The 23,668-nt window shown below is 51.9% G+C and overlaps 1 protein-coding gene across 1 annotated transcript in view; it reads right to left on the bottom strand.

The window, feature by feature from the left end:
- Positions 1 to 23,417, bottom strand: part of GAD1 (glutamate decarboxylase 1) — a 39,792-nt gene extending 16,375 nt beyond the window's left edge. Inside the window, exons 1-5 of the mRNA XM_062200340.1 lie at positions 23,312 to 23,417; positions 19,970 to 20,032; positions 14,449 to 14,607; positions 13,066 to 13,308; positions 6,457 to 6,547 (exon numbers count right to left, since the gene is read on the bottom strand). Coding sequence (XP_062056324.1) covers positions 6,457 to 6,547; positions 13,066 to 13,308; positions 14,449 to 14,607; positions 19,970 to 20,032; positions 23,312 to 23,393 — 638 coding nt within the window. The 5' untranslated portion in view covers positions 23,394 to 23,417. The remainder of the gene's footprint in view (positions 1 to 6,456; positions 6,548 to 13,065; positions 13,309 to 14,448; positions 14,608 to 19,969; positions 20,033 to 23,311) is intronic.
- Positions 23,418 to 23,668: the final 251 nt, after the last annotated feature.

The raw sequence follows: 23,668 nt of genomic DNA, 5'->3' as shown, positions 1-23,668 counted from the left end.
AACACTCCCTCATGTCTGATGGCCTGATAAAGGAAGAAGAAGAGAAGGATTCCTGGTTTAGCCTGTGCTGCTGAGAGGCAAACTCATGATGTGCTTCTAACCATTCTTGAACAAAGTGTTATCAATAGCTCCAGTGATTTTTGGAAATGTCAGAATGGTAAAAATGTTGAACGGTGAAGAGCTACTGGTGGCAGGTGTGTGCTAGAAATTCACAATACCAAATACAGTTGTCTGTGGAAGGCAAGGAACATATGGAATCATACAACATAACTTCAGAACTGTATCAAGGATTGGATGAAATTTGAGTGAGAACCAAGTCAGCGTTAGATGTCCACACAGGAACCAAATGGGGAAGGGAGATGGAATGGTACTGAAGACCAAGGGGTGGCCCATGCTTTATATAAATTTAGGTTCATGATTCGTGAGTTGAGCAAAATAAGCCTTCCTAGCTGAGGATCAGGAACATGGCCACTACTCCCAGGATTAGGAGGAAGCATCTAGAGAGATTGATCATGACACCATCGGATCTCCGGTATTACAGGTCCTTATCTAAGCCGGGTACCTGATTCCTACACTTTTCTTTCAGTTGTGCTCAATAAATATACTGAGTGATGATTTCCTGCAAGGTGCCATTCTACGTACCAAGGAGTCCAAGATGTTATAAGACACCATTCCCAAGCTGAGTAAGAAGATTACTAGGACGAATCCAGCACTTGCTCCTTGGCCTTAGCTGCACGCAGTCCCTGCCTGAACCTGAGGCACCAAGTATCCTGCAGCTAACGCCAAGCCTATCCTGACTCATGAGCTTGGTCCTGACATCCTATCCTGGAAGCTGGCAGGCTGGCCCATCGCTGCTGGTTCGAAGCCAGGTCTGATCTTTGCACTAACATGGTGTTACCCATTTCTGACACTTTCTCTGACACCTTATGGTCCCATCCTGGGCCCTGGTTGACAATCAATGGTGAGGGTGCTGGGGGTCTGCCTACACCTAGAGCCTTAAAGAAGGCCTTGAAGCCTGGAGCAGTGGGTCCTACCTTAACTGTGGTTAAGACCACTTTGGGAATCCTAGAAAAGCTATGGTCCCTCTCTCCGGTTAAGCAATGAGGATACGCACATCATTTTGTATTCAAATGATGAAAATTCTCCTCTTGCAACCTGGACCCCAGATTACTCACCCCTTTCCCCAGTGACAGATGGAAGAGGATACAGTCAAGAGAGTGAAGGCCCACTATTGATCAGAAGAGACCAGTGAGATGCTAAAGTCAGAGTACGAGATGACCCTTCCCAATCAGAGAACCAGACATTAAGTCTGCCAAAAGCTCTAGGTCGAAGCATCACAACACGGACTGGAAGTAGGGGTTTAAAACACTAAGATGGTAAAGTTCATGGAGCGACACAAAAGAGGAGCTCTGAGTCTTTCCACGTGCTGAGTCGGGAGGGGAGTCAGCCCTGCTGCAGTGGTTCAGCTCACCTGCCTAGTGGGGCTCATGTGAAACTCAAGCAAATGAATTGTAAGAGGCTGTGGTTTGCTTGTGGTAGCGTCTGCTGGTTCTAACCATATCAGTTCTCTCTTGCTTCATTACATTTCATTTAGGGTTGCTGTTCACCCAGACCATATTTTCTGGTCTCCTTGGATGTGGCCATAGAACTAAGTTCTGGCTAAAGAGGCACTATGGGAAATGGGTGGCTTCTGAGAAAGTTCCTTAGCAGTAGGGAGTTAGGTCCCCTCTTTGCCACCCCCCCATCCCTTACTTCTCTCCTCCACTTCCTCCTCCCTTCCTTGGTCCTGGAACACAGAGGTGAGGGCTAGAGCTCTAACAGCCAGCCTGTACCATGAGGTAACTTCAAGGATGACTCTAGGGATCAGAAAAGCACAAAGACCCCTGGTGACTGTCAAACTGGGAACTTCTTTAATGAAAGGAAGGGCCCTTCTGTGTTGTCTCTCGTTTTAGACTTCTCATCACAGATGTGGGATGTAGCATACCTTCACCTTCAAAGGTTACACACTTGAAGAAAACCTAGTGAGGCCCTCTGCCGTGCAGAGACGACAAGAGGTGAAACAGAAGAGCCAGGAGAGTGGAGGAAGGCATCTCCGATAGCAGCAGATGTGTCTCCTAGTGCACGTGGTATACCAGCATGCAGCAGGCTCTGAGGCCTGGGGCCCCTTCAGTCTGAGGACCACTCTGTAGGATGGATATTATCCCCCACCTTCCCGATGAAGAAACTGAGGTCGAGGGAAACTGATTTGCATGAAGATCTCACAGTTAGCATGTCTCCGAGTCAGACCCCCGAGTCCTTCCCACCCCAGGGGCCTTTCTCTGACAAAGGAGAACTGCTTCCCGTAGCTCCCCTCGAACAGCACAGGATGACTGATGACACCTACAGAAAGCTTCTCCCACGTAATTTCTATGAAAGTAAAGTGCTAAAGGCTTGAGGCTTAACCTGCTAACACAGGACTGAGCTGTAGCTTGCCGCTGAGATTTTGTATTGTTACTGGCTGTCTGAAGGCAGGCTGCTGCTGTTCATACCGGGGCACCGTTCAACCTGCACAATTGTGCTTGGCGGCCTTGTTTTGGAAAGAAGGAGTGGAACATGCCTTAGGTGACCACACATTTGCAAAGTGTTCTTTGGCTCTTCACTGGGTCCTCACTTGAAAGAATGTTTGTATGTTTGAGAGCTGTATGCACAGGCAGGTCTAAGAGCGTGAACATAAGACGTTCTTTCTTTTGTAATAGTCAGACACCTTATACTATGCCACTTGAATTAGGATTTGGGAGAGTTCTTTTACAAAGACTGTATTGAGGAGGAGAGCTATTATTCTCTGTTATCGATGACTACGCCAAATCAATGAAAGGTGGGTGTTTGGTGCAGTTGTTAAGACCCCCCACGTCCTACACTGGAGTGCCTGGGTCTGAGTCCCAGCTCTGCTTCTATTTTTTTTTTTTTTTAAGATTTATTTATTTTATTCAAAAGGCAGAGTTACAGACAGAGGGAAACACAGAGACTGAGAGATCTTCCATCTGCTGGTTCACTCCCCAAATGGCCACAATGATCAGAGCTGGGCCGATCCAAAGCCAGGAGCCAGGATTTTCTTCCAGGTCTCCCACATGGGTGGCAGGAACCCAAGCACTTGTGCCATCCTGTGCTGCTTTTCCAGATGTGTTAGCAGGGAGCTAGATTGGAAGTGGAGCAGCCGGGACTCGAACTGGCACCCATATGAGATGCCAGCCCTGCAGGAGGAGCCTTAACCTTCTACACTACAGCACCAGGCCCCCAGCTCTGCTTCTAATTCTAGCTTCCTGCTAACGTGCATCTGGGGAGGCAATGATGATGGCTCACACACTGTGTTCCTACCACCTCTGTGGGAATCCTGGATTGAGGTCCAAGCTCCTGGCTTCAGCATGGCCCTGTTCTGGCTGTTGCCAGCATTTGGGGATCAACCAGCAAATGGAAAATCTCTCTGCCTTTCAATCATTCATTCAATCAATCAATCAAACCAATAAAGAAATCATTTTTTTCAAAGTCAATGAGAGTGCAGGTCAAAGAAGCGAGTAGATCACTAAGTTGTGTTCTTTAAAGAGAGGTAGGCTCCTCTGCCATGCTTTCCCCCGCTCACGGTCCACACCACTCCCAGCTGAAGAAGGCATTGCAACAAGGGCACAGCGTTCCTGCAGAGCTGCTACAGTGCTCCCACACTGCATGCGTGCCTGGGGAACCGGCTCAGAACAATCTCTAGGTAATGGCAATTACATCTTCAGACCGTGCCTTGTCTCCAGAACTGACAGAAACTGTTTCCCTATTTTAAATAACCTTCTCTATCGATCTGTTGGAATCACATCATATTTTATAAATATCTACTGTTCAGTGCAGCTGCAAGTACTACATGTCATGTAGTTGAACTGGCCTTGACCTCGGATGGCTGGGGCATATTTTAGTGTTTCGTGGCTGGGCTGATGTAAGAGAGGAGTAGGGGACTTTGATTTTATGAACACAGACAAGAAAAGGAGAATTTGTGGGATTTTTCAGGTTGAAGAAAGACTTGGCTCAAAGGGTTGAGTTCTTTTTATTTACCTTGAGCTTATATACTGTGAAATTGCAGCTAAGATCCTTGCAGAATACAATACCGGAAAACGTTGAGGAATCTGGTGTCTGTGTTAATATGTATACTTGGGCCTTCATGAGTATGCACTTTTTTTGTTGTTGCTGTTATTAAAGATTTATTTTCTTTGGGGCCAGTGCTGTCGCATAGTGGGGTAAGCCTCCACCTGCAGTGCCAGCATCCCATATGGGTATCAGTTCAAGTTCCAGCTGCTCTACTTCTGATCCAGCTCCCTGTTAATGTGCCTGGGAAAGCAGCAGAAGATGGCTCAAGTTCTTGGGCCCCTGCACCCATGTGGGAGACCTGAATGAAGATCCTGGCTCCTGGCTTCAGCGTGGCCCAGCCCTGGCTATTGTAATAATTTGGAGAGTGAACCAGCAGACAGAAGACTTTTCTCTCTCTACCTCTGCCTCCCTTCCTCTCTCTAACTCTGCCTTCCAAATAAATAAATCAATTTTAAAAAAATTTTATTTATTTGAAAGGCAGAGTTACAGAGAAAAGGAAAGACAGAGAGAGAAAGAGATCTTTCATCTGGTGGTTCACTCCCCAGATGGCTGCTACAGTCAGGGCTGGACCACGCCAAAGCCAGAAGCCTGGGGCTCCATTCAGGTCTCCCACATGGGTACAGGGGCCCAAGAACTTGGACCATCCTCCATTGCCTTCCCAGGCAGATTAGCAGGGAGATGGATTGGAAGTGGAGCAGCAGGAATGCAAACCAGTGCTTATATAAGATGCTGGTACTGTAGGTGGCAGGTTAACTTGTTGCACCACACGCTGGTCCCTTTCACTTTGCTTTTTTTCAAGTATTTTCCAAATAGGTGACTTAAAAAAAAACAAACTCTGTATTTTCTAATTTATATTGATCCTTAGTATTAGATACTACAACTAAATGTTACTGTCTGTTTTCAAGTTAAAATTAGTAGATTATGGTGTCTATACTCACTAGTTTATTTCTACATCACAAATCATAATACAGTAAAGACCACAGAAGGAAGTGTTTTGTTCAAGGCCATCATCCAAGCAATTGCGTCTTTGACTTAACTTGCCATTGGCCCTTTGGAGTGTCGGTGATCTGCATGGACACCCTGTGATGTCAACCATGACTTGTGAGCAGGGAGCATGAAAACCATTTTCACTTTTCAATCAGTTTAATCTTGTATGGCTTTCAGCACGAAAGGCTTCACTTGTCACATTTACTTTTTAAAATTTGTCATTGTCATTTTAAATTATCATACAAAGCAGGAATCCTTAGCTAACAGAAACTTTTCTGAATGTAGTTAAGGATCTTGGCCATCGCCTTAAACAACTTTCGAACACACAGGCATCAGTATATAATTTTTAAACGCCTTTCAGAATTTGGCTGGTAGTAGTTTGTTAAAGAAAAAATAGAATACCTTGAGCTTTAATAACTTTCATTCTATCTTGATGTCAACTGGAATTTCTCATTTTAAACAATACCACCCTTTCACCTAAATTCATTTTTCACAATCTACTTTACTGTGAACTTCTAAAGCAGGTGGCTAGTTTCTCAATATTCTATAGTGAGTAATCCTCATATAATTCTTACATGGTTATTATTAAATCATTGGAAGAAATATGTTTCATTATTTGCCCCTGAATGTTTTAGTAGAATGTGATGCATGGTCTGGTGTTGAGAGAAAGGACAGAACTCACCAGGATTTGTCACCTGCTGACCTGGCTGCCCCTAGGGCATACGCACATGGAGGAAACTTGAAGGGGACCCCGTGAAAACCACCCCGAGCAATATTTGCCCTCTCTGGACCCTACAGTCAGTTTCATATAAATTTACAAGAACTTAGAAACAAACAAGGGCTTTGTCTACACACACAAGTATGGGGAAATAAATGTCAAATTCAGAAAAACAGTCAGCAATTTTGAAAGGAATATCCAGTGGATCAGTACCAGCTGAATGGTGCTTCAGAATTTTAAGTGGAGCAGTAAGTTTGTGGCTTTGAGGAAGCTTTACTTATAGAGGAAATGTGACCTGAACAGTAAGGGCCACGTGCTTGAATGGGAAAAGGAAACCGAGATCAAACACCACAACCTGACCTTTTACATGTACTCTTCAGAGAAATGGAGCCTTTGAACATCAAATTTCACACTAAACTTTGAAAGTTAGAGTTATTACTTCTCTTAAACATTTTCCTGAAGTTGCATTATTCAATTCAAAAATAGTTTATATGTATGTGCTATTAAAGCAGAATGGTGATAAACCTAAAGGATTCTGAGAGAAAAGATGACCAAGGCAACTTTAATAAAATAGGACCATTGGCATTGGATTTGGAAAGAAACAAGCCATAGTCATACATCATGACCGTGGAATATGTGGGACTTACATATTAGTGTTGGCAGTTGATGTCAGCCATTCGCCGGCTAAGCCAATGATATCCAATCCAGTGGAGAGCTGGTTGAAAAATCGAGGATGACCTAGAGAGAAGAGTAATAGGCAAGCATCAACGCAAATCTGGATTTTTCAATCTATCTTCAAAGCAGAAGGCTTCTCCCATTGGGCAACATTCATCCAACCTCCATCCCAGTGGTCTATCAGAGCTACCCAAGGATATTGGAGAAAGGGAAGGTTGACCCACTCTATGAAAACCCTTAGCATTAATGATGCCTCCCAAATTTCTAGGTTTCTGAAGCATCATGCTTTAAAAAAAAAATCCAAAATCATGCAACTAATGATGCTTTCCAATATTTTGCTTGTTGACTTCAGGACAAACTCTTATTTCACATTTTTTTTTTTTCATTACAAAAGAGGATGTAGTTTATCCTGACTTTTCCCCCTACTTAAAAATCTCAAAGTTTTTAAATCTCCAAATCAAGATTTGCTGATAGAGAAGAGGCTGTAGGCCTCCGAGAGGGTTCTTCGCTCTGTGGGCCAAGCCAAGCTTGGGGTAAGTACCAGCTCCAGTGCTGACGCTGCCAGCATCCATCACTCCATGGGGCTCTATGACACATATGACATCAAGCAGAGTGTGTTTTGCCCATACATAATCAGGTGCCCATTAAACTAAATTTATTGTTGAGCTCACCCTAGCATCTTCGCTAGGGCAGAGTCAGCCTCATTCACCCACTGAGTTGCTGGAGAAATAACTGTTATGGCTTCACAACTCTTAAGGCCTGTGCGACCCACAGTCTGCTTTAGCAGGCTTTGTGCCTAGCAAATTCAGGGTTGTTGGCCAACTTGGCGTTCACCAGAAAACTCAACTCCACATCAGCAGGCTTGGCTCAGCTGTCACGAAGGAGTCAACACAATAGATTATCTAGGGAGGTATGACAGAGAACTGGTGCTAGGAAGATATGCTGACGCCTAGGTTTCCAGTGGAAATTGCCTTTGCCTCTGAAATGACTGCCAGGGAGCTAGTGTGTGAGTGTTCCTGCTCCTAATCCCCTGAGGATGCCTGGTCTTCCCTAGATGGGAGTGAGACTCATTCAGGACATCCGGACTATGATGATATCAGAAGAGACCAAGCTCTGCCTCTCAGGAGACCTCAAAATAGATAAATAAAAGTGGAATAAACAATAAACAGCATAAGTATGCAACTGGATTCCAGATGATCGTGTACACTATTCCAAATAGCTTAAACTCTTCTATTTTACTCGTTTGTTCAGTGCCAACAGAATCCATGACAACTCCTGCAACGTAACAGAGGTTGTTGAAATCCATTAAAATACTTCCATGATACCCCATCTGAAAACTCTTAACAAATATTTCACGTTAAGGAAGGAATGAACCATAAATAAATGCAATCATATTTTTGATAATGTATAAAAACAACTTCACATGGCAGAGACAAAAGACAAACTCTTTGCCCACTGAAATACACAGGACTCAAAGTCCCCCCAGACCTTACATTTAGCTGATGGCTACAACCTTGTGCCTCCCAAAATCTGAGCTCAGAATTTCTATCAAGTAACAAAATAACCTAGTTTTAATTTCAATTTCAATTCTCTATATTCCATAAAAATAACAGATGATATATATGATACTGAGCAGCACCTAAACTCAACTAGGCTGAGGAAAAAAGTTTTTGGTTTTTTAAGGAAAAGTTTTTCAACAAGTAAACTGTAAGGGGGAAGAAAAGGAGTGGAGCGGGAAACTATTGATTATGAGACGTATCAACCAACTGCAACATGAAGAACTTAGATTCTCCTTCAAAAGAATTATAAAAATTAATATTTATACATTCATGAGATGGTTGGAAATTTGAACACTGAATATTTCACATTAAGGAACTGTACGTTTTGTGAATGTTTTCAGGTATAACAATGACTCTGTGGTTATGCCTTTTGTTAAGAGAGTTCTTGAGGATGAGGACTATTTATGGATCAATAATATTATGTTGGAGAGTTGCTTCCAGATAATACAGAAGAGAAGGAAGTGGTTGGAGGTACAGGTGAAACAAAATTATCTGGAGTTGATAATAAACTGGGTATTGGGTATATAGGGTTCATTATATGATTCTACTTTTGTATAGTTTTAAATTTTGCCAGGATAGCAGCAGGTGCTCAGCCAAGTCATTAAGATGCCTGTGTCCCACATCAGAGTGCCTTGGTTCACTACCCGGCTCTGGCTCCTGCCTCTACCTCCCTGCCAGTGCAGGCTCTGGGAGACAGCAGTGATGATTCGAGTAATTGGGTTTCTGCTGCCCACGAGGGAGACCTAGATTGAGACCCCAACCCCTGGCTTTGGCTCCTAGTCCAGGCCCGGTGGTTGCTGGCATTTGATGAGTGACCCAGTACACAGGAGTGCACTCTCTCCCTTTATCTGTCTACCTCTCAAACATGAAAATGCAATTTAAGACATTTTTTCTGTAATAAAAAGTTAAAGAAGGACTAGCCAAGAAAGTCTGGTGTATCTACAAATCACCTAAGTAGCTGCTGTGACCGAGGGCTGATTTGTAGCTGGCAGAACACCATATGCTGGTTCTTTCTTTGAAGAAGTCTGTGGGGGCAGGTGCTGTGGCGCAGCAGGTTAAGCCGCTGCTTTGAATACCCGCATTCCACTTTGCAGTGCCTAGATTAAGTCCTGGCTACTCTGTTTCTGCTCCAGCTTCCTATAATCTGCACGGGAGGCAGCAGAAGGTGGCTCAAGGACTTAGGTTCTCGACACCCATGCAGGAAACTCAGATGGAGTTCCTGGCACCTAGATTTGCCTTGGCCCAGCCCTGGCTGCTCTAGGTACTTGAGGAGTGAAGTAGCAGATGGAAAATTTCTCTGTCTGTGCCTCTCCCAAATAAATAAATCTTAAAAAGAAAAAAATGGGCCGGCGCCGTGGCTCACTTGGCTAATCCTCCGCCTGCAGCACTGGCACCCTGGGTTCTAGTCCCGGTTGGGGCGCCGGGTACTAGTCCTGGTCACACCTCTTCCAGTCCAGCTCTCTGCTGTGGCCCGGGAGGGCAGTGGAGGATGGCCCAAGTGCTTGGGTCCCTGCACCTGCATGGGAGACTAGGAGGAAGCACCCGGCTCCTGGCTTCGGATTGGTGCAGCGCCGGCTGTAGCAGCCATTTGGGGGGTGAACCAACGGAAGGAAGACCTTTCTCTGTCTCTCTCTCTCTCTCACTGTCTATAATTCTACCTGTCAAATAAAAAAGAAAAAAATGTCTTTTGTTAACTTGTCAAGAATTTCCAAATGCCTCATCATCCCTGTGTAGGCTATAACCCCATCAGATGGTTCTCACTACTAAAACCAAACCATTATGTGGATTGAGCAATTAATACACTGATATCTTAAAAAATATTGCCCATGGCCGGCGCCGCAGCTCAATAGGCTAATCCTCCGCCTAGCGGCACCGGCACACCAGGTTCTAGTCCTGGTCGGGGCACCAGATTCTGTCCCGGTTGCCCCTCTTCCAGGCCAGCTCTCTGCTATGGCCCGGGAGTGCAGTGGAGGATGGTCCAAGTGCTTGGGCCCTGCACCCGCATGGGAGACCAGGATAAGCACCTGGCTCCTGCCTTCGGATCAGTGTGGTACGCCGGCCGCAATGCGGCGGCCGCGGCGGCCATTGGAGGGTGAACCAACGGCAAAGGAAGACCTTTCTCTCTGTCTCTCTCTCTCACTGTCCACTCTGCCTGTCCAAAAAAAAAAAAAAAAAAAAATTGCCCATGTGTGTAGCTACACATGGGGTTTGCTCTATCACTTTGGTATCTACTTCTAGATCACAGACCCACAACCAGGAGCTATGCGCATTGATGTGCCAGCACAAGTCGCTTTTGCAGGGTCAAAATGAGATGCAGCAGAAGGCGCCATGGTGCTCGGAAAACTACAAACCCTGCACACGCAAATATTTGCTGTCAGCTACAGCTCTGAAGAACAGCAATGGACGGTGCAGGCTGAATCCCGGAGTGGCTTCACACACTGCACTCCTGACAGTCCAGGCTTTGCCTGGCCAGAAGAGCCTTCAGCTTCACCCCTGATATGAGAATTTGTGATGATAAAGTCCCGTGTTTTTCTCTGAGGGACAACATTTTTCAGGACAAAAATATGAAGGTACTATGAAAAGTTTGTAGAAAACAGTTATATGATAATGTGCATTTTCCATGAACTTTAAAAAAAATTGTTTCGATTTTGTTTCTTTGGAAGAGAGAGAAGAGAGAGAGAGAGCGAGAGCGTGCTTCCATCCACTGGTTCACTCCCCAAATGCCTACAACATCCCCGGCTAGGCCAGGCTGAAGCCGGGAGCAAGGAACTCAGTCTGTGTCCCCCACGTCAGTGGCAGAGACTCAACCCCTGAGCAAACACCTGCTTCCTCCCAGGAGACACATTAGCAGGAAGTGGGGATGGAGAGTGGAGCTGCAACTTGAGCCCAGGCATGTGCTATCGGATGAGGAGGTCCTAAGAGAAGGTTTAATCACTCTGCCAAATGTCCCTCCAGGAACTCTTTGAAGTACCCTCATGTGTGGTTCTCATGTTTCTGAGAAAATGTGTATAGCGTGACTGAGAAAATAAAATACACTGGCCCAAAGCAAGTCAAGCTAAAACAAACATAGGGAATTCTGGTTCTTCCTAATCCATCCACGTAATGTGACCTGGTCTCCATCAGGAATAGGTGTAGCTGCCAGACCAAGATGAGATGGCACTAAACTGATAGGAGTGCTTCTCCTTAAAACCAGACACAGAGGATGTAGCTGTGATCGGGTCTTGTCCACCCAGCAGTTACTTAATGAGCTATCCTTATTCCCGCGGTATTGGTGGACCTCAAATGCTATTTGGGATTCCTTTAAAAAGTTTCTCTAGGGGAACGGTGCTGTGGCACAGTGGGTTAATGCCCTGGTCTGAAGCACCAGCATCCCATATGGGCGCCGGTTCGAGTCCCGGCTGCTCCACTTCCGATCCCGCTCTCTGCTATGGCCTGGGAAAGCAGTGGAAGATGGCCCAAGGACTTGCACCCACATGCAAGACCTGGAAGAAGCTCCTGGCTCCTGGCTTCGGGTCGGCACAGCTCTGGCCGTTGCAGCCAATTGGGGAGTGAACAAATGGATGGAAAACCTCTCTCTCTCTCTCTGCCTCTCCTCTCTCTGTGTAACTCTGACTTTCAAATAAATAAATAAATCTTAAAAAAAAAAAAAAAAAAAACTTCTCTGGCCACTCTCTTATTTCATTGCAACATTTTGGTTTTGACACCGAATAGCCTTACTCAGCTCCATCCCACCGGCCTCTCCAGTCTGTATCTTAAATCTATCTTCAAGTGACTAAGAGTGAGAGGGAATAAAGGCACAGCAGAGAGAAGGGAGGAAAAAGAACAAGGGGCTGCGAGCTGTGGCCTTGGGAAATCCTCTTCTGTCCTGTGACTTCCTGTAGACCTAGCGACCCCAGAGCTCAGGCTGGAGAGAAGAAAACACTGCCTCAAACCTGGGCTTAGGTACATCCAAAACGTCCTTGAACTTGAGGCAACTGGAAAGTACTCTGGCCAGGACTGCTGGCTAGAGAGGGCTCCCGTATGAGGTAAAGGAGGCAAGAGGATGACCCCAAGAACTCACAGTTGGAAACAGGATTAGTGACTCAGAGGGTCTATATTTCAGAGGTTGGAAAGGTTATGTCTGTGTGTGTGCATGCATGTGTGTGACCACGTGTGCATGTGTGTGTGAGACTTTCTGGCCTAGCCAGAAGGTGGTATGAACTGAACTGTATCTTTCAGAAAGCTGTGTTGAAGTCCTCACCCCGCTTCCATGAATGTGATCTTGTCTGGAAATAGGGTGCTTGCAAACGTAATGCAGTGGAGATGAAGTCCTGCTGGATTGGGGCAGGGAGGGGATAGGGACACTAAGACAGACTAGCATCCTATGGGAGGAGGGAAACTTGGACACACACACAGTGGAGAGGGCCAGGGAAGGATAAGGCAGAGACTGGAGCGATGCATATGCAAGCCAAGGAATGTCCACAACAAGCACCAGGAGCTGGGAGAAGCCAGGGGACATCGCCAGAACTTTCAAACTCCAGCATGGTGAGAGAATAAATGCCTGCTGTTTCAAGCCACCTGTTTGGGCAATGTGTAATGGCAGCCCTAGGAAACAGACGCGGGAAGGGAGGGAAGCAGATCCTGTTTCCCCAGCATCAGGATGGGGAAGGGCAGGTGAGATTTATCAGAATGAAACAGACATGAACACGGAGGCAAGAAAAGAGGCTGGGTCACTCTGCTTCCCCTTGGTGTTAAATGGCTTCCAACCAAGACTAAAAACTCTTTATACAAAAGTTGCCTTAGCACCATGCATCTGCATCTTTTAAACCTAATTTCACAAGAAAGAGCGATGAGTTTTCGCCAGGGTTGGGGCCTTCCTCCAGCTGTTACTGCCCAGGGCTGTTGCTTTTGGGATCTCTAAGAACTTCTCTGCCTTCTCTCACCAAGACTGCATTTCTCCTTCAATGTGAGCTTGCTGTCCTCACCACTGACGAGGGCGGGAGGGAGGGCAGGTGCAAGCTGCAGGTGCGAGCCCCCCCTCACCTGTGCGGACGCCATACTTCAGGGTGTCTCTGCAGTCAACCAGGATCTGCTCCAGGGACTCGGGATGGTCGGAGAGCTCCAGGTTGAAGCCCTCCATGCCTTCCAGCAACTGGTGTGGGTGATGGAAGTCCAGCACCTTGGTGGAACGATCAAACGTCTTGCGGACATAGTTGAGCAGGATGTCTACTACCTCCAGCAGGAACTGCACGGTCTGCTCCTCCCCGTTCTTAGCTGGAAGCAGATCTGGGGAGAGGGGGGCAAGGAGTCAATGAGTAGTTGTCACCTGACTCCCCAACCTTGGGCCCAAGATCCCACTCATCAGCCTCAGTATCCTGACCTGCTGAACCTCATTCTGGCATGTGCGTGTGCAGAGCATCTGACGGACCGCATCGCCAGCAGTGCTGCACTCCCTTTCTGGGGTTCAAGAATTTTCTGATAGTGAGGCTGCTCACCTGTGCGATGGATGCTGTGAGTGACCTGCCTGCTGCACTTGTCCATTTGCAGGCTGGATGGGCCCCTGTGAGGCGTGCGATGGAGGGAACTCCTGTCATACTACCTTGGGACCAGGGGTGCCCCTGTACCTTTGCTGTGCTCAGTCTGCGGAGGGAGAAGGCAAGGCAGCTCTGGAGAGAGGCTCAGATGCTCCCCAAAGAGGGTCAGTCTTTGTGGTGTTCTCAGGCAGGGAAGAGAGGTGGGGGAGTCCCTACTGAGTCCCATAGTCAAAAGCAGGCTGATGCTCTGTGTGCTCCCTGGATTCTCTCTGAGGTTTTGGCCATGTCTTGTTAAATGTTCTAGTCTGGTCCCTGTGGCCCTGCAGAGAATGAATGGAAGGGGTGGAGGCAGGTCCACCTCTGAGCTGGTACAGCACCTTGAGACCAGTGCTACAGGGGCAGCTGGAATGAGATAGATAGATAGATAGATGATAGATAGATCGATCGATAGATCTCTAGAAGGAAAATGAGTTTCAGGACAGTCTCAGTTATGAGGCCCAGAATACAGCTTTGGGGGTGGTGGTGGTGGGGGGGGGGGGGACGGCATCACTGTCACTCTTTTGCCCAGGCTTGGGGACAAGTGCTACCGAGGGATTCCCTGGATTTTTTTTCTCACGGGTAAGACTGCTTTGGGTTCTAAGATTCTGTCCCCATGAGTGTCTTTTCTGAGCAGACCATCACTGGCTGCCCTCACCCAGCTCCCAAACCAAGGGAGCAGTTAGGGAAGCAGGGAGGCTGCTGTTGTCCGGTGTGGGAAAAGCAATTGCATGAGGCTTCAGGGAAGGCATTTCTTGTTGAAAGAAGTAAAATTTCAGGAAACAAATGAAGACACCCGGCTAGGAGTGAGGAGCCGGCGGGCGGGCCCAGGGCCAGGCAGGGGAGGGCTAGCTACCTCGAGCGAACAAGTTGGAGAAGTCGGTCTCGGTGCGCCGGAAGCGGGCCTCCCTGTCGCTGTTCTCGCAGGAGAGCAGATTCTTGGAGGACTGCCTCTCCCGGAAGGCGCTCACGAGGCGGCTCTTCTCTTCCAGGCTGTTGGTCCTTTGCAAAAAGCCTAAGGCGCGAGAGGCTAGGTCAGGGAGGGTGCGACCTCCCAGGCGCCGCCGAGGCTCAGCTGCCAGATCGGGCCGAGCGCTCGCTCGCTCCGGGAATGACAGAGAATGGCTCTGGCACCGCTGGCCTTCGGGGGGCAGGGGCGTGCCAAATGTCGTCAGCGGCACGGACCCAGTCATGCGCAACGAGGGGGACAGTAAGCGAAGCCCGTTCTCCTCCCTGGGCGTGACCGGGAGCTGAGAACTGTCAGTCAGACAGCTTCCGCTCCAGCAGCCAGCCCCCGGCCCGCTTCGTGGGCAGGGACCCCGGCTCAGGACAGCTCCCAGCTCTGGGCTTCAGGGCTACGCGACCACAGCGGACAGACGGGAGGGGTGGTGAGGACAGCAGAGGGAAGAGGACACCAGGGAGAGGGGGGAGCACAGCCTAGGGAGGAGGGGGAGGACAGCAGAGGGAGGAGGGTCAGGTCCAACAATGGGGATTAGGAAACATGCCTCCCTCTAGCAGCACTAACACCCGCAGGATTCAATATAAGGGTAACTTTTCCTGTACGACTCCCTGCCTTTGAATAAAGGTACTGGGGAAAGACACAGGAGAACTTCAAGTCTTAAGCATTCAGTTCGCAGCAGCACCTGTTGTCTAACAGCACTTTGCTGTGGACTTGGACAGATTCCTCCCCTGCCCCCCCCTCCATACACACACACACACACACACACGCACACACCAAGGGCACCCAGCCTGGCAGACGGTGACCGAAACTGTCATAAAGCTGGAAAGCCATCCAAGAACTGCTCCCCCCGCCCCCGATGAATTCTGAGCCCAGGATGGGATCCACAACCCCTCACCTGGGCCCCTCAGAGGGAGCAGAAATCTCTCTGGCCTGGAATGACCAGCTGGGACAACACTAGCAGCAAACCAAGAAGCAGGGTTGAGCCAACAGGGCTGGAGAATCTACCACCACCTTCCCCTCGCCTCCATCCTCTGCGGGGCGCTGGGCCTGCAAAGCCCTCCGCCATCAGAGTCTCCTCCTCTAATGCAGCCTCGGCCTTAGCCCAGAATGACCCTGAGCAGAGGACTCAAGTTCTAAGCTTGTTGGTGACCCCAGAGTGGTCTCTGTAGAGATCAAGCTCCTCGGGGAGTCACACACACCACAAGGCAGGCTTGGAAGAAAGTCCCAGGAGGCGTAAGGACAGGCGAGTGAATCTGGGGCACTCGGCTTGACTTCCCTAGGGCTGCGGTTCAGTGTGGTGGGTGGAGGGGGCCTGCAGGGAGGGGGATGAGGACCCTCCCTGACATAGGAGCCAGCCTCTATTTTTGGAGGGAGGAGTATGAAGGCAGAGACACCTCTGAAGCTCCTCAGTAAAGGCCAAAAGGACACAGCAGGGCAGGGCAGGACAGGGCGGGGTGGGGTGGGGTATATGTCTACCATAATAGCTGAGGGTTGCATCCTTTCTCTTTTCCCTCCCCCTCTTTTACTTTCTGGATTCCTCCTCCAAATCCTGAGACCAGAGCCAGCAGCCAGCTTCCTTTACCAAAAGGATGAAGGATCACCTGGCTCCTGAACTCTGAATCTTCTGCCCTCTTCCAAATCAGGGAGGATGGAATTTGCCAGGCTGGAAAGGCCAAATCCATGTGGCCTTAATGGGGGTGAGGTTCTGCCCACCTGGACCCCTACTGTGTCGTCTCAGATCTCTGGGCTTCTGATTCATTCCCTAGGAAAGCCTTGATCCCTCCCCTACCACCACCACTTGAGAACCCCTTTAGAAACCCCGTTCCTCCAGGCAGCGGCAGGGAGCAGGAACTCAGTTCAGACTTTGGACATTGTCTCCAAAAAAAGGTTTTGGCATGGGCTCTCCCAGAGAAGTCCTGATGGGGCTGAGAGATGAACCTGAGGACCTGACTTTAGCCTTGCATCCCATTCCTGGACCACACTTCCTGTAGTGCCTTGGGAATCAGCATTTTCATGAAATCCTGAAATTATGAATGGCACACTTACTACACTGCCTTATAATTTTCATCAAAACCCATCAATTTGGGGCTAGTGCTGTGGCATAGCAGGTAAAGCCACTGCCTGCAGTGCTGGCATCCCATATGAGCACCAGTTTGAGTCCTGGCTGCTCCAATTCTGATCTAGCTCTCAGCTATGACCTGGGAAAGCAGTAGAGGATGGCCCAGGTGCTTGGGCCCCTGTACCCATGTGGGAGACCCAGAGGAAGCTCCTGGCTCCTGGCTTCAGATCGGCGCAGCTATGGCCGATGTGGTCAATTGGGGGGTGAACCAGCAGATGGAAGACCTCCCCCCCCCCCCCCCGCTTCTCTTTCTCTCTCTGTAACTCTGCCTTTCAAATAAATAAATAAATCTTGGAAAAAATCCCATCCATTTGCGGACAGGCACTTTTAATGTATACTGCCACTTCTTTTACTTTGTTTAGGAAGATATTTGTTTTCTAAACTATCCTGACTCTCCAAGCAGGTCAAAGACCCCTAGGCCTCTCCTCTGAGAGGTACTGGAAGGAGTTCCTGCTCCTTCAAGGATGAAGAGGTAGTAGATGACACTGAGGTTGTGACAACTGCCTGAGCAAGTAAGGGGTCTTGGATGCAGGGCCTCTGAGACTGGGGCAGACCGTACGGTCTCTCACTCTGCACCTCAACTATGAGGACCTAGTTTAAGCTCTGCATTCTTAGAAGCAAAAAAGAAAAGAGGAGAGCCGAGCTCAACTGGTAGCATCCTGGGCAGCCCCATGGGGAGACTTGGTAGTGTGCCCTGCCATGACTCCACCTGTTTAGTGGGCGGAGGGCAGCTCTGGTCCTGGTTCCTCAAACTCACTAGGGGAACCCAGGTGAGTGCGTATGGTCCCAGACAGCACCCAGCTCCAGCTGTTGTTTCCAAGTGGGGCTTTCCAGCTGTGCACAGCATAAATGGGCCTGGGGCTGAGGCCCAGTGTGTTCTCTGCCCACCAGGCTGCAGCACCCAACTGCTGCTGCTCTGGAGAACAGGTTCTTTGTCTGATCCTCATGGGCTGGCAGCATCTTCCAGACTTCCCCATCCACCTTTTCCCAGAGAAACCAGAAATATAGAACACTTGAGGTCTCTCTACTTTTAGGATTTGTCAACCAATACAAAATTAAACACACTCTAATTACAATGGCTCGGGGGTTGAAACTGGCAGCAAGTTTGGGGCCTCTGCACTGATAAGAGATGGAAGCCCAAGGACAGACACACTGAGAAATCTGCAGGGCCCAGGGCCAGAGCTAAGGGATCCAGGCAACTCACTCTATGTAGGTCACGCCACCATGCCTGCAGCCACTCTCCAGCTCTTGGCAAGACCCTGGTTTTCTTCTAGCTGATGACTCTCCCATGGGGCTTCTGCCTCCAGAGCTAAGGGTATCCCTAGGGGAAACTCAGGCCCTCCTAGCAGCTTCATTCCCCGGCTTAGGGGGGAGGGGGGGACTGGCAAGGCACTGAGGATCCTCTGGGGATCAACCGGGGCAATGGATTTGCAAGTGGAAAAAGAGGATGATTAGTCCCATTGCTGCCTAAAAACCAACCGGGATGGTGCTAGGTCAAGGAGGCGGGTCCCTGAAGGTCTAGGGCCAGGTCTAGAGAGGTGGGTGAGTGTGGACAGGGGGGTGGGAGGTGGGGGCTGGGCTGGGTGGATCGAGGGCCAAAACAAAAGGCTGCACTCCGCCTCCACCAGATTACAATGGAAAGCCAGAGGTGGCTTTCCAAAGTGTGGAATAAAGCCTACGGGGCAGCTTGCCTCCGCGGACTTGGACTGCAACTTTCCTGAGCTTAAGGGGCGAGAGGCAGGGAAGAAACTCCAAAAGGAAGATCTCCCCAACGGTCTCAGCGTCCTCCCGGCCGGCATTGGTGGGCAGAGGGCGGCGGGAGTCGGTGCCACTCAAGGACCCCCTGGACTCTGCGAACGTGCTTTCTCCGCCGTCCCTTGTCCCTTCCGGGGGGGCGGGGTAGCGCTTAAACCTTTGCTCTCCGCCGACCCAGAGGGTCCCCGCACACGCTCCAAGGCCGGGATCCGCAGGAAAGGACCTCGCCTCTAGCCAGCCCCTGCCCAGTCCTCAGCCGGCCGCGGCGCGCGCCCAGGGCTCACTCGGTTCTGCTTGCCCGGCTGCATGACAATGACGGCTGCAGAAGCCGAACGCTGGGCCCCGGAGGGGACCTCGTGCGGAACGGGCCATTAAGCCGCGAACGGCGGCGGTGGGGGCGGGGTGGGCGGGGGCTATTTATAGAACAAAGCTCGGTGGTCTGGGGACCCGGCCCTGGCGTCGCCCCGCGGGCCTCGCGTGCGGGGGTTCGGGCCGTATAGCCCCGGCTGCCCTTCCTGTCCAGTACTGCTGCGGGAGCGGCACCAAGGGCCCCGGAAATGCAGGCACCCCACGGCCGCGAAACAACGCCTCTTTGCTCGGCCCGGGCCCGGGGTGTGACCGCGCGCCCACCCGCTCCGCGCGCGACCCCGGCCCCGGCTCCAGCGCTATCGGCGCGGCGCAGCGGCTGACGGATGGCTCTTTAATAAGCCCCTCGTTAATCTTCCCCCGCTCTCTACCCCCGCCAGCAGACAGTCCGTATTTTGGGGCCCGATAAGGCTGGAGAAAATGCGAGGCGATAAAACGTGGCGAGCGCAGCCAGTCCTCATTGTTCAGCCGGGGCTGCTCGGCTGTGCCCCTTCGAACAAACCTCGGGTTCTCCTTTGAAAACAATTCCCTCCCTTGGGCGTTTTCTTGTCAGACCCACGAGTCTGGAGAGCAGTTGTTTCTCCTCTCGCCCTCCCGGCTGTTTGCCAGCCGTGCCACACACCCCTGTCCTCCCAGCCCGCCTGCCCCATGCCTTTCCCTGCCCTCCTCGCCTTCTAGAATATACGGCGGCCGGCCGGCCCCGGGCCTCTGAGGCTCCACGGAACGAAATCCGAATTCGTTCGGCACCTCGGGGCGACAACCTGCAGCCCGAGGCCAGAACAGGGTGCGGAGAGGGGGCGAGGGGAGCGGGCGGTGGCGGCCACAGCTTGAGCCGCGGGAGTCCGCTCTTCCGGAAGGCCGGGCGCGTCCACCGCTCCCGCGCCGCCTCGCAGACCCGCGGGCAGAGCGCTCGGGTCGGAGCGGCCCCGCAGCCCGGGGTTGCCGCGCGGGGGCGCTGCGCTCGCGCTTCCGCAGCCGCACCGTGCGCCCCTGGCCTTTGGCGGGGTCTCCGGGTCAAGGCCTCCGGAGCAGACTGCCCCTCCGGCCACGACAGCGCAGGGCAGAAGAGGGTCAGGGCCTCCAGCCGAGCGTCTCCACCGGGGCGTCGAGCTGTCATTACAGTAGGAAACCAGATCCAAGACGGGATTCCCTTGCCCGCCGGGCCCTTGCACTCACCGCAGATCTTCAGCCCCAGTTTTCGGGTGCATCCGTGGGCCACGCCGCACCAGGTGTCATACGCTAGGACGAAAGAGAGAGAGAGAAAAAAGGAGAAGGTTGGTAAGGGAGGGAAACGGCGTGGAGCGCAAAGATTCCCCTGGCGATTGGAGGTCTTCCCCGAGGCTCTCCAGAAAGGAGCGAGGCACCAGGCCAGTGGGCGGACTGACAGACTCATGCCCTCTAAGCCCCCACCGCGCTCCCTTGCTGCTCCCGCCAGCCACTTTGGCGGGGTCCAAATGGGCAGCAGGCAGGCCTTGCGCGCCAAAGGCCAGGCTCCAGCCCCCGGCGCTCGGGTTGCCCAGCACCCACCGGCCAGACCCGGTGCCGGCTGTTGGGTCTCGGCCCAACAGACCCGAAGGGCGACCACAGCGGCCCAGAAAGGGGAACACAGAGGCATCTGGGACCGAAACGTCTCATAATTTCTTGGCGGGTCTCCAGCCGAGTGGCAGCTTAAAATAAACTGGCATGAAATGGGGTCGCGGAAGAGTTCAGGAATTAATTGGGTGAAAAATAGTATTTGACTAGGTGATCGGGCTCGCATGGCTGCTCCTGGGGCAGGCCGGGGAGGCGGAGAGACAATGGTGCGTCTCCCGCGCGCATCCGCGGCCCCTCTCCCCGACCTGCCACTGGTTAACCCTTCCCTCGGACTTACCCCGCCCTGAGCCGACGGAGGCCACTAGGATCGGGCGCTTTACCTCTGGGTTTGAGCTGCAACCCAGGGCGGCCGGGCTTTCCTTCTGTTCCAAGCTATTCTCAAAAACTCCCCGGGGTCTGCCTGCCTTCGGGGCCAGCTTTCCAAACGAGGATGGCGGAAAGCAGCGCGGCGCCCGCGAAGCCCGAGGGCGTTGTAGTGGGCACACCGAGAAATCTCCTTCCCATCCCGCAGAGCCAGGCAGGCGCCTCCCATCATCCCATCCCCCCAGCCCACCACGGCCTGCGCCTCCAGCGGCGCGAGTGTTGCCTGCGATAAGGAAAGTGACATCCATTACACCCGAGGCACAGCAGAGCCCCAGAGGGCTGGGGAGACATCCCGACGTGGCGCGGGTAACAGCGCGTCACAGATGGAGCTCCAGTGCCAGGGAAGCATGCTAAAGCAAAGCCCTAATAATAATAATAGCAAGCGGGTAAGGAGCCATTGCTGCGGGTAAAGCGCTTTCATTTCTGACATCTCATCTAATCCTCATGGCAACCGTAGGAAGCAAGGAGAGGGAGTGCTGATCCAAGACTCACTGGATAAAAACACAAAAACAAAACAATGGAGAGGTTAAACAAGTTTTCCAAGGTCACTCAGCCAGGAGATTGGAGTTGGAAATGGCACTGCCTTTCAGAATTGGGGGTTACAATGCAAGAAAGGGAAAAGGAGAGAGAGAGCCCTTTTTGATGCAGCCAGGGTCGGGAAGACCTAGGGGCCCAGGGCAGAGGGGGCTCCATGACCGGCCCAGGGGTTGCTGGAGTAAGAGGTAGGGTAAGATTGCGCAGGTTGAGCAGGGGCATGTCCCAGGAGACCTTGACGGGGCAGAGAGAAGCAGAGAAGCAGAGCCAGCTGGGTGGGGTGATCGAGGGTGTGTCTGTAAGGGAGGGTGGGAGTGGATGGGGTGCAGACGCCACCGCTGGGCTAGGGGGGGACGCACAGCCGTGCTCCTGGCACAGGAGCAGCCTCTTCGGCTTTCTTGTCTCCACCTGCATGACTTCGGACATGCCAGATCAATTGTGGACCCCGTTCCTCGCCCCATCCTGGGTCCCGGATCTGAGGTTGAGCATCCGGCCAAAAAAAAGGGCCACTGGGCAGCAGCGGCGGGCGGAGGGGGGGACGGTAGCGGGGAGAGAGGGCCAATACAACTGTGGCCCAAGTCCTCCGGACTGCAAAAAGGGCGCCAGAAATGTGGCGACCAACAGGAGGAAAAAAAAAAAAAAAAACCATGGAGGCCAAAGCAAAAAACAAAAGGCGCGCAGGCCTCGCGTTTCTCCAGGCCTGCTGGGCCAGCCCTTCCGCCCTCACCCGGCTCACGTGCCACCAGGGCTGGCTGCTCTCCCGAGCCGAGCCGCTCTTTGTTGTGTGGGTAATTGTAGCTTGCCTGGGTGGCGGGAAGAGGGAGCTGCAAGGCGGACTGGAAAGCGGCTCCAGGATTTAAGTCAAGGCCTCCCACTGGGGAGCTACTCTGGGTCCAAAGGGTTGGAGGGGTGCTTCCCTGGGGGAACACGCCCCACCTTCGCTGATGAAGACGCTGTTTCCTCACGCTTCTAGAAAGTGCCACAAAAGCAGAGCCACAAGTACTCTAACCACGGAGGCCTCTCCAAACGCCACCTATATAGACATCCGAGGGCGTTGCTGTCTGCAGCTCAGAGACTGAGGTTTGGGGTGGGGGACACCACTCCAAATTGGAAAAACAATTCCCTCATGCGCATGCCTCTGGAGCGGTAGGCGGTTCCAAACAGATTCTAGAGCTGGTTTCAACATTGGTGGACCTGAGGGTGGGGAAGCATAGTCCCCCTCCCTTGCTGGTCCCCCTTTTTCCCTCTCTCCCGTACTGGTCACCTGCTGGCCAGGCTCCCGCCACGGAAAAAGGAGGAGGATGTTTCTCGAGGCGCCCAGGCCAACGTCTCGCTGGCTCCCAGTTCTCCGCCTCTTGTTACTGAGGGTGCTGCCTGCTCTCCCCACCCCCCACTCTTTTTCTCTGAGATGTCATTAATTGCACGGAATGTCGGGGCTCCCTCCAGCAGGTTTCCGCACCTTCCCCGCCCCTGATTTCTGCCTCACTCGTCAATAGCTCACACAAATTTAGAGCAATTAGGGACCCTGAGTTTTCTAAAAGCTGCAATTAACGTCGAGATTTCCGCTGATTATAGACTTGGAGCGCAGCGCAGAGAGGGGAGGAGGTCAGATCTCGGCTCAACGAAACCCGGGGACAGAAAACTCCCTTTCCGCGGAGACTGGCGGCCCCGCACGCCGCTCCCTGCCCTCAGCACTGGTTTCTCACCAGACAAAACAAAAACAAAAAACCCCACCACACACAACACAACGGAACCAACACTCGCCTCGCGTCCTCCCCCAGCGCAAAGCCGCCAACAATCGCCGATTCCCGTACCCTGCGTGGTCCTCGCTCTGCGGTGTCCTGGAAGTCACCCAATGTCTCCGAGAGCCCAATGACCTCTGTCCGGGCCGCGGGTCAGGGCCCCGTTTGTCTCCCATCCTCCATCATCGCCGCGCTCCCCTGCTCTTTCCGCCAGTACAGCCTCCCTTGTCCCAGCGCCCTCATCTTCCCCGCAGACCGTTGGATAGGAAACTGGGGCAGCACCTACTTGTGGGGCGCAGGTTGGTGGTGTTGGGGTCCGCTCCCGCGTTCGAGGAGGTTGCGGACGAAGAAGGTGTCGAAGACGCCATCAGCTCGGTGGTCCTGGGGCCGCTGCTGTCCGGAGTCCTCACTGGGTCGGGCGCGGGCACAGGCTGCGAAGACAAACGAGAGCTGCACGGCCAGGGCTTCCGGGGTCCTGCACGCGGGCGAAGGCTGGGCAGCTGGGGTGCCGACGCTTCGCTGGAGGTCCCGGCACTGGGGGAGGCAGGGCCGCGAACCAGCCGAGTCGGGGTGCGCGGTAGTGGCGGGACAGGGTGGGGGGAAGGGGGGAGACGTGCGTGCTAGCTCCGGGACTCCGGCGAGG

The sequence above is a fragment of the Lepus europaeus genome, chromosome 1 (assembly GCF_033115175.1).
Source record: "Lepus europaeus isolate LE1 chromosome 1, mLepTim1.pri, whole genome shotgun sequence".
NCBI classification, from domain to species: Eukaryota; Metazoa; Chordata; class Mammalia; order Lagomorpha; family Leporidae; genus Lepus; species Lepus europaeus.
Note: the sequence above shows the minus strand (reverse complement) of the source record. Positions and strands in the feature narration are given on the sequence as shown.